Source organism: Apteryx mantelli, chromosome 1 (genome assembly GCF_036417845.1).
Source record: "Apteryx mantelli isolate bAptMan1 chromosome 1, bAptMan1.hap1, whole genome shotgun sequence".
Lineage (NCBI taxonomy): Eukaryota > Metazoa > Chordata > Aves > Apterygiformes > Apterygidae > Apteryx > Apteryx mantelli.
Window position 1 is genome coordinate 21108588 of NC_089978.1, and position 13165 is coordinate 21121752.

The 13165-nt window shown below is 36.0% G+C and overlaps 1 protein-coding gene across 1 annotated transcript in view; it reads left to right on the top strand.

Moving 5' to 3' along the window:
* ZMYM2 (zinc finger MYM-type containing 2) overlaps nucleotides 1-12704 on the top strand; it is a 91711-nt gene extending 79007 nt beyond the window's left edge. Inside the window, exons 20-26 of the mRNA XM_067290166.1 lie at nucleotides 594-688; nucleotides 1877-2045; nucleotides 2978-3129; nucleotides 7424-7538; nucleotides 8637-8888; nucleotides 9268-9388; nucleotides 11848-12704. Coding sequence (XP_067146267.1) covers nucleotides 594-688; nucleotides 1877-2045; nucleotides 2978-3129; nucleotides 7424-7538; nucleotides 8637-8888; nucleotides 9268-9388; nucleotides 11848-12040 — 1097 coding nt within the window. The 3' untranslated portion in view covers nucleotides 12041-12704. The remainder of the gene's footprint in view (nucleotides 1-593; nucleotides 689-1876; nucleotides 2046-2977; nucleotides 3130-7423; nucleotides 7539-8636; nucleotides 8889-9267; nucleotides 9389-11847) is intronic.
* The last annotated feature ends 461 nt before the right edge of the window (nucleotides 12705-13165 follow it).

Below are 13165 nucleotides of genomic sequence, written 5' to 3' on the forward strand. Positions count from 1 at the left end.
GAGATATTATCATATATCTATTTACTTACATTACTGTTACATCTGTCATGAACAAGGCTTCCACCACTTGTATAAACATAGTCTAAAACCAGTTTCTATGAAGGAGTTCACATTCTGAATCTTAACTTTTAACAGTGTAATGTGCTGTATAGAATATAAAACAGAAATAGAAATGACAGAAATACATGAACAAAGTGCATGTGTTAATTTGTATTTTTTCCACTCATAACTGTTCATTTTCACCATAAATTACACTTGTTAATACCAAAGATTGCCTAGGCATGAAAAATTATGGAAGGATCTGCAGTAAGAAATGCTGCCTTGGTGACTTGAGAAAGTGTCTGAAAACGGTCATTATTGCATGCTTTATAATTTATTTAGAAATAAGCATCTTGATAGTTTTGCCTTACCTACAATAATAGGAATAGGTTTATTTCCTTGCACTGAAATCCAGTCCTAGTTAATGTATCGTATCATATACATGCTTTTGTAGACTCCTTGTATTAATGAACATCAATGTAGTTCATAGATTTTTTCAAATCAGTATCATCCAAAAGGTGTTTAAAAATTATTTTCTGTTAATATATTTTCAGCAACTGAAGAGCTTGATACAGAAAATGAGTTTTTATTGCCTCCTGTTTTTGGGGAAGAATATGAGGAACAGCCAAGACCACGGTCCAAAAAGAAGGTAATTGTATCACGCTATTAAAAAATCCCACAAAATTTAAGTGATCAAAAACATGCCAGAGATTTTTCAGTTCTCAGACTACTCTAAAATGGTATTGCCTATTCATACCTAATTCCCTATCTTTTTTGTTGTAGAGTAATATACTAATTCAAGTAATAAAATTATTTCAGTCATGTCTATTGCAGTTAAGTGGTAGATTGAATAGCTTAGCTCCTGAATTTTGATCCTGGTTTTGCTATAGATGACTCGTATTGGTAGAACTGTTGATGTAATGTACTAGTGTTTCACCCTGTTTGTTACATACTTACTCAGTAATGCTCCTCTACCTTTTACTTTGAATAAAATGCTGTTGTTTTAATCTGATAGTAAAAGGAAAGAATGTTGACTTTGCCTTGGCTTATAATGAGAGCTAAAGCATCTGCTGTATAAAATAGTTAAAAGACTTTTTATTTGCTTGTAACTTTCCCAGATTTTATTTTCAGTCAAAAATCTTAGTTTAAACACTGCAAATAATTTAGCTATGTCCTTTTATTTAGAATTAAACTAACAGGAAAGAGACTTTCTGGTGTCTGGCACAAAGCTGAAATGATTTTGTTGCAAGAACTGCAGTAGCTATCCCAGCTTTAAAAAACAACCTACTTCTAATAAAACTTACTAAAAATAAATGTGTCTTTCCAGTTTTAAATTTGGAGTCTGACCTGTCTGTTACTGTGCCTTAATTATATTGCTGGCTATGCTTTAATTTGAGACCAAATCAGGCTCTTCCATTGATGGGCTCAGTTGAGCCTGAAGGTTGACCTTCTGACACAAGTTTATAGCATCTCTAACTTCCTGTACATTAACAAAATGAAATTCTAAAATTATACTGAATTATTTGATGCTTTTATGTGCTTGTTGCTTGATATGATATAACCAATACAGCAGCTCTGTTATCAAAAGTCTTATTTTGTCTGTTTTAGAAACCAGTTTGAAAGATGGATTAGAAATGTCAGTTGGCTTAAATAAATACAGTTCTTAGAAATATGTTCAAAATAGATACTGCCTACTGGCTCCAGCTGAATGAAGCATATGTTCTCTACCCTGAACCTTTAGTTTGCAATTTGGCCTGCAGCTTGCTTGTTTGCCTAGCTTCTGTGTTATTCCAGTTAGCAGTTGTTATTCGTATTAACCACTTTGTTTCAATGGCAGGGAGTGAAGAGGAAAGCAGTGTCAGAATATCAGTCTCATGATGATAGTTCTGAAAACTCAGAGAGTAGTTTTCCATTCAAATACACATACGGTGTAAATGCATGGAAGCACTGGGTGAAGTCTCGACATTTAGATGAAGATCTTCCAGAATTAGAGGAACTGAAATCAAGTAAGTATTTCCAAAAATCTGGCATCCAGATTTTTATTTGATAGTGAGAACTGCTGTATTTCCCTGTACTCTTCATCCTTTAAAAACTGATTTTCATATAGAATTTTTAATAGAAGTTTGCAAGTTTCCCTAATGTTCCCACAATAACTGGGATTATTTTACCACAGAAAGAGTTGCCAAACTCTTTTTCCTCAAGAAATTTTCCCAGCTTGGTTCTTAGTGCTAGGTCTTATGCTTCTAGTGCAAGACAGGATGGAACCTTTCTAGGTCTTCTAACTGATCGTGACCATTTTGACTGTTGTTGACATCCTTTTTTTCCTTTTGTTCTAACTTGTCTTGGACTTGGACTTTTCTGGACTTCTAGATTGCAAAGGAGGACATACTACTTTTTGTCATGAAAAGAGAACTTCGTTTGAGGCTGGCGTTACATTGCTTTGGAGCTTGGAGATAATGTGGCCTTCACTCCTATGGAGTGTTGCTGTCCTTTCTGCAAAACTCCTCTGTATACAGATTTACCCTGGGGAAAAAGGGGGATTGCTACTCTTTTTCTTCAGCTCCCATATGCTTAGCACAGTTGCATCACATTGTTGGATCTTTGGAAATTGCCACTTCCCCTGAAGGTCTTTCTCTACAACACTGCATTCACTTGAGTATCTTGGGTCACTTCCTGCCTCTGTGTCATCCTCAGCTGTGCATGACAGTAAATTCTTCAGCAGGTGATACTGCATTTGGTTAATTAGACTTTATTCTAGTAGCCTGGTTTATTTTAATTTAGATCTAACATTTGAACTACTTAGTACGTTTAAACTCATTCATTGGTTAGTGGAGAGGACATCAAACCAATTTCACCCTTTACTCCAAAAACACCCCATCCCACCCCCAGCATGTAATAATACTGTTGTATAATGAGGCATTTTTTCTTTATTTTACAGCAAAGTCTGTGAAATTAAAGGAAGATCTATTATCACATACTTCAGCTGAGTTAAGCTATGGGTTGGCTCATTTTGTCAATGAAATTCGAAGGCCAAATGGAGAGAACTATGCACCTGACAGCATCTATTATCTGTGTCTTGGGATTCAGGAGGTTAGTAGAGGCTGTAGAGTTCGAAAGTAGAGCTGATGATTTAACTCTAATACATTTCAGTGGAAGAATGGAAATAATGTGGATTTATTGGCTGAAAAGAGGCTAGGAGCTATTCTTAATATAATGGCTATAATCTGGAACACAGTCTGCTGTATAAATTACATTATAGAAACTTGTCCATATGGAAGATGAGTTTGCAAGACCCATCCTGAAAACTCAAATGAAAGCTGGTATATTGTAATAATTTTAAGTCTCTTGCTGGGTGAAAGCAAAGAATTTGCAGTTTAAGGAATCTGCGATCTAAAAATGATATATTTTTTCCAAATGCTGTGCTTCAATTTGGTCGCTAAAGACAGCTTAATGTAAAAGCAGAATGAAACAGGGATGAGCTGTAAAGGTTTACTAATTCTGTTACTCAGTTATTCTAATTCAGTTATTTCAGACAGTGGAAGCAAGCTATTTGAAGTACCTGCTGGGGAGAGCCTAATTTACTGAATTTTGAAGACTGTAGGCAGTCCATCTTATTTTCTGGAATACAGAAAACTCTGCTACTTAGTGTCCTGTCCCCTTTCTGCCCTTGGAATTATATTGTATAACAGTATGCATATAATTGTATATTGTATACAAATATATTGTATGCTTCTGTAAAGCAGAAGGGAGTCAGTTTAGATGTCTTATAGCTGAAGGCAATAACATATCATTAGTTACTTAGAAAAGCTATTCCACAGCTTATATTTTAAGCAGAGGATGTCTTAACTTATGGTGCATAAGGCAGATCATAGATAAAATAAGCAATGTTCAGAGCTGAAAACCTTAACACGGAGAATTTCATTCAAGTTAATAGGGAATAAAATGTGCATGGAAAACAAGCTGTTCACAATCCTTGTCATCCTACTTTTATACTTAAGGCAGAGGACTAGAATTAAATAACATATCTTTTAATCTTTTAATCAAAATCTCTTTTAATAAATAGCACTTCCACTAATTTTTCTGTAATGAGTTTATACAGAATTAAGGAGTTGATATCTTTCCCTCATGGTTGAAATTTGAGAAGTGAGCATCCATTGTTTGGCATTATAGTCAATATTGCTATAAAGCATGTTTCAGTCTTGACTAGCTTTCTACCACTGCCTTTGCATGATCTACTGTCCCTCTGTATCTTTCTGTCAAATTTAAAAATTCATGTTTTCATAGCAGCTCAGCTTATAGCTTTTCTCCTTTCACCTTTCTCTTCATGTCTTTGACATTGTCTATTGGGAAAGCTAGTTACACATCAAATTTTGGTTTTAAGCTTATCAGAACCAATGTTTGTGTGACACACAAGAAATATCAGGAGTCCTAATACTTATATACCATACTGAAACATTAGAGGAACAACTTGTGATCATGTTACTGTAATTATTGCTTATATTTGGTGTCCAATATTTTAATTCAGGTGACATTAACAGCCCATGTGGTCTGTTATGGCCCACTTGCGCCAGTGCTATTCAGACTCATAGGAAGACGTGCCCTGATCTGAAGAGTTTGCTTTTCACAAAGGCAGACAGCAGAGTGAAGGGACTGAAGCATGTAAACATGGGCGCAGGCAAAGGTTGCAGCCAACATCTGTGTGCTAATGGCAAATTGTATGTATATGCACATGTGTTAGGGACATACTCTTAGTGCTCTTTCACCTTCTGAAGAAAGAGGTTTAAACTTTCTTCAAACTTAGTGGTACACTAAATTCTACTTAGCTGTGCAACAAAACTCCATTGCCTTCTAGTATTTTCTTACCCCTTCTTTCCATCTATGTGGGTACTTCTGAAATAGAGGAAAACTTGTTACATTAAATCTTTACTGTACAAAAGGTATTGGTTCTATTTAACTCAGAAGGATTTCAGAGAAGATTAAATAATGCCAGATAAGGATAAAATTACGCCAAAGATCAGCAATATTTTACTAACTTACAGTAAAACTTAATAATGTGTATTTCAAAAGAGAATAAGAAAGGCATGGGGTAGAAAAAGAACGCTTTCCCCTCCAAAGGAATTACTGTGCTTACTCTGGCTAAGTACTGACTCAATGTTGGACCTTTTCCTGATGAGTATGTTATGGTTTGAGCACAGCTGAAATGCTTGAAGAGTCTTCAAGTCTTAATTTGTTTTTCTGACTTTGTGCTTGAAATAATTGAATGTTTTTTCTTAAGGGAAACACTTGGAAAGTCTGTTCCAGCAAACTAGTCCCTGAATCAAACCAGTACATTTTTTCAGTTCAGATTCGTTTGCAACTGAAATTATTCTGCTTCAGGCTGGAAATGGTACATTAATGGTTTTGATAACACTGAAGCATTGTTTTTCAAAAATGTAACACTTCAAAGGTTGTCACATGATAGGGTGGGCATCTAGCAGAAAGGGTTCACCTAGAGAGAAGGTGTTCACCTGCCTTGCTGCTCTGCGTATAGTGGCCTTCACTCTTTGCCCCAGTACAGATTTTTTTTTTTTCCCAAATGTAGCATCTGGGATTGATGGGGGAGAGTCTGCAATATTTGATGCAATAGTTACTTCAGTGGGAGTAGAAGTAGTCTCGGTACACTGGTAGAGAAGGAGTAAAAGACTGTTTAGTCGGTCACCTTTTCTCCTGTCCTGATAAATCCACGCCTACATGTGCTCGGGAAAATGGTAATGAAACAACAGTGTATAATCTAATAATAAGTGTAATAGTGGGGTGCTTTGGGGAAAATTCAGGCTGCCAGAGCTTGGCAGATACTTGTCTTAAAGTGCTGTGGGCAGTAATTCACACTGTTCTCCACTGTGGGACTCAGAGGCACATCCAGTTCCTTCCTATTAGATATGGTTTAGCTAGATCTCATCTTCAGTGGCAACTTCTTATGCTGCTCCTGCCCCCCTCCAGAATTTGTAGAGGAGCTGAGCACAGTGTTGTGGTATAGAAATGAAGCTTGGTTGATGCACGTCTGGTTAGACAGGGAGCAGGAGAGACTGCAATATGCCCTTGTTCTGCAGCCCCTGCAGTGCTCAGGGTCCCAGCACTTCACAGATTTCTACTAGGGGATGTCAGGGTTTAGCTGAACAATTATTCTGAACCAGGAAACAAAAATATTTTTGGTCCAATTCTCAGTTGTGTGGAGGGGATTGGTTTTGAATTGGTTTTCAGTCTGATTTCAATTTTGCTCCTAGCATTCAGTAGAGACCTATGCAAGTGTTTAATACAAAGCAGAAAAAGAAAATTTACTGAGGGAAAATGTGTAAGGGAACATAGGGGAAAACCCTGCGAAGCTTATAGTAAGTTGTATTGTCTGTTTAGAGTTGCATTATAAAGTCAAAATTGCTATATGTAGAAACAAGCACGTTTACTTAGAAGAATTAGTTCAAATGTATCTTTTAAAATGGTATCTTAATGGAGATGTTGTGTTGGAGACTTCTAGGATGTATATTAATTCATTTATCTGTACTATAAAACTGAGTGCAAAGATAAGGAAGTCAAGATATGCTGAACTGCTTAGTATAGATGAGTGCTATGTTTAATGTTATTTCAAGTATGTGTGCAGAAATAGATGCTATTTCAAGAAGTGAGCACATTTTTTCTGTCTGTCACTTTTATTGCATTCACTAGCAACAGGCTTGTTTGCACAAAGATAATATTGAAGTGGAAATTTTAAGAAGCCAATCCTCCAATTCTTAGAAATGTCTCTAGAGATGATAACGTCAAATACTAGTATAGCCTTTGGTTATTAATTCTTGGTAAAGGTTCAAAAGAGTTTCTGTTTTTAAGGTCAAGAGGGTTAAGATAATTAGACTGCAGAATAGGCAGGCGCCTTGCACCATTCTATCATTTTTCTTGCACTACTTCATATTATTACTGCAAATATATGGGAGCTTTTTTGCTCTGACTTCTATGTTGAAGATACTTTTGGCAGTGTCTAGAGTTCACATGTAAAATATCCCTTTCTTGCTAAATGTTTTTTCTACTTTGAAGACCTACCTGGAGCAAAACATAAATTAATATTTTTTAAATGATTTCCTATTCACTGATACAGTGTTGGTTACAACACACTTTTAGAGATAAGTATAATTAATGTGGGGTTGTAATTAATGTGATTCATATCCAATTAGAAATTTGCAACATTCATTGTATTGGAGCTAACTTTTAACTGCTAATTATTGGAAAGGTTTTCTTGTTTCATTTTTGTATACTGTTTTTGTGTGAGTGCAATCGTTGTACTGAAAAAGAACCTTGTAGCATAGAGTTTGTTCTAATCTGGCATTGTAAATATTCTCTCTCCCTCTCTTCTTTGTAGTATTTATATGGAAGTAATCGAAAAGACAACATATTTATTGATCCAATCTACCAGACATTTGAACAGGAATTAAATAAAATCCTTAGAAGTTGGCAACCAAGCATACTTCCAGATGGTAATTTTATTTTGGTCATGTATGTTTTTCATCTCTTAATAGTTCTATACTCTTAAGCATGCAGATAGAAACAAACATTTTATGCACTGCAACAGTGATTGATTAAAAATCAAAAAGATCTCTTGTAAGAGTGACTAACTGTACCTGTTCTTACTGTCTTGTTTCTTGGTAATCCATGTTGCAAGAGCTGATTTTTTGCCTACCTATTAATTTTAAATCATCCGTTTTCAGAAGAGAAAGTTAGAATAAGCAGCTGGTCTTTGACCTTTTCTTTTTACCTGAGCTGAATTTATTTTTCCCCCATGTGGGTTCTCAAATGGGAGATAGGCAGGCAGGCACTGGGCTATGTGGGAAGAGCTAATGAACGATGCATTAAGCCCCTCTCAGCTGGAGTAAGAGACTTCTCTGCTATAAGCCTTTTGCTCAGAAGGAACTTCAGTTCACAGAGAAAACAGAAGTAGAGTCTTCTAGGAAACTTCTCCCAGCAGATCAGTTCTGGTACCAAGCTGAAGAATCTGTTATTCTTCCATCTCTGTCACAACCTTCTTGGGAGTGAGAGATCCTCCTTACCAGCCCTTTTCGTCTGCCTTCTGGATATTGTCTTGTCTCTCTGAAGCTTCAGAGGGCCTCTGTGTTTGGCCGTCCCTAAACCCTGATAAGGCCTGCAAGTCCTTTCCAAGTGAGATTTCTCTTGGCAGTGAGAAAGAAGGAGGAGTAGCTCTTTGGAGGCCTTGCCTGAGCAGAATAAAACAAACTCAAAAATGTGTTTTTTATGAAGGGACTAAGATTTGACATTTGATTTTATGTAATAACATAATGGGGAAGCCACATATAAGAAGTGCTATTGAAATAATTAAATAGAAATGTGTTCTGTGTGAAATTGCATATGTCGAAGTTTCCCATTGATTTTCTCTTCCTTGAACAGTGGGTGTCTATGTCTTTAAGAGTTGGTTTTGGGGATATGGGTGTATAATTAATTGTGGTTATTAGAGGCTCCTGTCTTGAGCATTTTGTTAAGTCAACAGAAACTTGATTCTTTTATGTGTGGACAGTTTATGGGCTAATCCATTGTATTTTCTCTAATAAACTTTTTTGAAGGGTCAATATTCTCTCGAGTTGAAGAAGATTATCTTTGGAAGATTAAACAGCTAGGATCGCACTCACCAGTTGCTCTTCTAAATACTCTATTCTACTTTAACACTAAGTATTTTGGCCTGAAAACAGTGGAGCAGCACTTAAGACTTTCTTTTGGCACTGTTTTTAGACAGTGGAAAAAGAATCCTCTAACAATGGAAAGCAAAGCTTGTCTTCGATATCAAGTGTCTTCCCTGTGCAGAGCTGATAATGAAGGTACTGTGATGGTTCCAAAATAAGTATTGCAGGAGCATCCACATTTCACTCAGCCAAGGGACACTTGGGCCTCTTGCCAGGAGCCTGAGGTCTGCATTTGCGTAAAGTTTAGCAGCTTTCAGCTACTGGATCTTTAGGAGGAGTGTGTGGTCTGTGGAGACTACAAGGTCTCTGCATTAAATGTTCCCTTTGAGCCCAGTGGTCTCCGTGCCAAATGCTGGCACTTTGTTGCATTCCATTTACAGATGTGCCTAGCCATGGGGACCACATTGCAGTACTTGGTGGGTTGTGCGTCAGTCACCCCAATCTGGGATGTTTACTGAAAAATGTAAAATAACATCAAGTTATGACTTAGAGGTTGTTGGTTTTCCTTTTAAAGATAAAATTACTACTGGAAAAAGGAAACATGAAGACGATGAACCAATATTTGAACAAATTGAAAACACATCTGATCCAGCTAGATGCCCTGTGAAAATGTTCGAGTGCTATCTGTCTAAAAGGTAAGTATTAGATGGGGTAACACAGAAGTGTTCTAGAGTAGACCTGGTACAAAAGGGGAGTGTTTTAGTGCAACATGAAATAATGCTCAAAGTGATTGAATTGAGATCTTCTGAAAAAATATCTATATTAAAAACACTGAAGTGTCCAATTCTGTATCTGGACAACGCATGCAGAAAGTGTGTGAGCAGCAGAGTACTTCAATGTTAATTGTCAAGGACTTAATCTGGGAATGACAGTGTGATTCAATTTTCTTACCTATAACACCAAGTATCTCTGCAGAGAATTACCAGCGAGGGATCTGGTAGGTTTTGCTATTGAGGGTATCTGTTGTGGGGGCCCTGTCTGTTAAGTAAGAATTGGATTGAGACAATGGACTTGCTTTTTGTTAAGTCTTCAGGAATTTGAAATTTAAATGCTTTTGAGATACCTGATTTGAAAGTATGCTTAAAATATTTTTGTAATAGGAAAAAAATTAGTGACAGTAATCCAGCATTTAGAAATAGCTTGCTTCCTTCCAATCTGCTCAGAAATTAATGTATTAAAAAGAAAAGCTTAGACAGGGAAATCTGAAAAAAATTAATCCAGCAGTGAAGTGTTTTGGAAGTGTTTGAAAACAGGATTTCATGGGAAATATATTTTTTTAATTGGACAAGCCATTAGAGTGACTGATCTAATGGAGATTTTTTGTAACTCTAAGTGGAATAAAGGCAGTGATACAAAAGAAGGAAAGTCACATTGTATATCATATGCATATGATATACAATCATATGTATATATGGCACAATAAATCAAATTAAATATGAGACCCAACGTGTACTGGGAAACAGCATCTTACCCTTAAAAGTAAAGAAAGTTTACATACAACGTAGGCAGAAGCCCCAGTATATATGATTTTACAACAAGGAACAAGTATAAAGTAACTTGTGGTGTTCTGTTAATGCAAACAGCTGTTTTTGAGAAATTTAGTTAATTCTGGTTGTGCCAAATATTTTTTGCCTTTACACTGACCACCACCTTAGTGTGAAGAGGATGTTTTATTACAATGTTGAAGCTGGATTTTTGAACTGCTGCTACAGAGCCAGTAGGGGGAGAACAAATCACTTCTTTTTCTTTAGGAGCATCTCAACTTTGGGAAAAAGAAAACAGTTAAATCCCTTTGGAGCATCATTTATGGTGTGGTTTCCATTCGAGTTCCACTTTCTCGTAACTATTGGTCACCACTGCTGACTAGAGTACCAGACTGCTGCTCTTGGTTCCACTTCTAATAACATAAACCTTGCATTTGCGAAGAAATAATTTTTCTAAAATATTTAACACTTTAAAAACTCTTGTATTTGAACTATTGTAAAATATAAGGTAATACCTGTTGTTTGACATACATGTTGCAATCAATGGACATTTGCAGCTGCAGTTTAGGGAATCCCCTGATTCACAGCTGTGGGCAATGTTTTCTTGCTTTTCCCTGCACAATTAGTGGCTCATGAAAAAGTAGAGAGGAGTTTAAAATCAAGTATGAAAATATTTTAAACTGTCATATTTTGGCTTCTAATCTGAGTCTTAGTCTGATTTATGTGAGAAAAGAAAAAGACAACATTCACCCCAGCAGGTGAAGATCAACACCTGAAATTTTATCAGCCAGTTTGTGAAGATGAGCTTGATATGTTCACCAAAGACACTTGAAGGTACAGCTGGCTCCTGAAATCTGCAGTAGTTGGGAAGGGGAGAGCAGCATGAGTGAGCACTTGTAAATGCAAAACTTAAAATTATTTTCTGAGACTTGCCTAAATGGACAAAATGTTAGAATTTCTTTAAGGGTCTTCTCTGGTGGCTTAGAGGATATGTCTGAGTTGGATCAAACGTATATGAAATCCAAACTATAGTGGGTCACGAATTAAGGGATTTTAAGACTTCTAGTGACCAATCCTTTGAGTAAAATAGAGAGGAGGAGGAGGGTTTTTAGCTTTTTGTTGTATTTCTGTGCATCTTTCAAAGATACAGTTCTTCATTTTCAAGGGAACACCAGGCTCTATATTCAAAAACAGTTGCATCACGCAATGGTACAAGCAATTACTTGTGTCGCTGTTGGGATCTGTTTTCAAATCACAGGGAAATTGTTGATTGGGGTTCCTAAATACATGGAAAGTACTTTCTGGTTTAGTGAGTCCTGGAGCTGCAAATTTTTGAAAGCTGGGAGAGTATATGGTCTCCTGTACAGTCTCACTGCTCAATCCTAGACACCTGCTCTCAGCTGTCTGGAGCCAGGACGTGGGGCTCTGACCCAGCACCATTCTTTCAAGGCATCATTTCTCCACAGTAGTCTTCATTTCTGACCACAGTAGTCTTCATTTCTGACTTGCCTAAGGGCAATTAGAGTTTTGTTTATACAGGATGTTAGAAAGGACAACATATTAATTTGTCCTGTGAGACTTTTTTTTACTTTCTTTTTTTCTCCTTTTAGTCCACAGAATCTGAACCAGAGAATGGACTTGTTCTATCTGCAGCCAGACTGTTCGGTCTCCTCGGACAGCCCTATCTGGTATACTTCTGTGTCACTGGACCGCAACACTTTGGAAAACATGCTCGTACGGGTTCTTTTAGTAAAAGATATTTATGATAAAGACAATTATGAACTGGATGAAGACATAGATTAAAACAATCTTCCAAAAACAGTCAAGAAAACAAACAAACAGCATTAGATATAGTCATGCTGCTAGACCTTTATTATGGAAAACATTTCAAGTTTACCCTTTGTTTTATGAGTTTTGTAGCAGTGTGTACCCTCACCTGGGTATTACCATGTAAATAGTCTGTGAGTGAAAGTTTCCATTATTCTGCGTAGTGGTTTAGGATACTTAACAAACACACTTCAGATTCTTTTTTTTATTATTATTATTTATTTGATTAGATATGTTTGTAACTTTTTACATTGCAAAATATGAATGAGAATGTGCCATGTGTAATTTTTTTTTTTTTTTTTTTTTTTTTTAGTAAGAAACATCCATATTGCACAACTCTACTGTTGCAAGCTCCCTTGAAAGGAGGTTCTTTTAATGGGTTCTTAAAGCAGATGGTTGTGTATGGGTAGCACTACTAAAGTTTAGAACTTGCTGTGTCTTTCAGAATTTTTAAATAAATTGTAAACTAATAGGTTTTTTACTTTTTAGTTACTGAAGCCTTATAAGGTAATGTAGAGAGATTCCATCTTATGTACCAAAAATAGACAAGAGAATGCTGTCGATATTGGTGTACTGTAATGTGAATCTATTCTGGTGAAAACATTTTTTGTTGCCCTTATTAAAACCTTAGTGTCCTTTCCTTATTTGTGACTCTTTCTCAATTGCCCCTACAAATAATAATAAAATATATATATATATATATATATATATAAAATAAATGAATATAAGCTTAAAGCATGTGATCATCAAGACATGTATTTTGTAAAAAAAAAAAAAAAGGAAAGAAAGAAAAAGTAAAAAGAAATGTCTGATGACAATGCTATATAATTCTTTTCCATCTTTACTTTTCTGACCATAAATGCTGGTACCTCATATTACTGTAAATCTGTCCTTTGTAGCCTTAGTGAAAGGGATTTTAATGCTGTATTACATAAAGTTAATACAGTGTACTAAATTTTTAACTTTTGTTTGTCCTTGCATTGCTGTACTTAAATACAGTTAATACTTGACTATGGGTGGGAAAATTCTTTTAACTAATGCCTCCATTCAAAAGCCATATGACACATGATGTTGCAGAAAGTTGAAAGATTATTTTTCTTA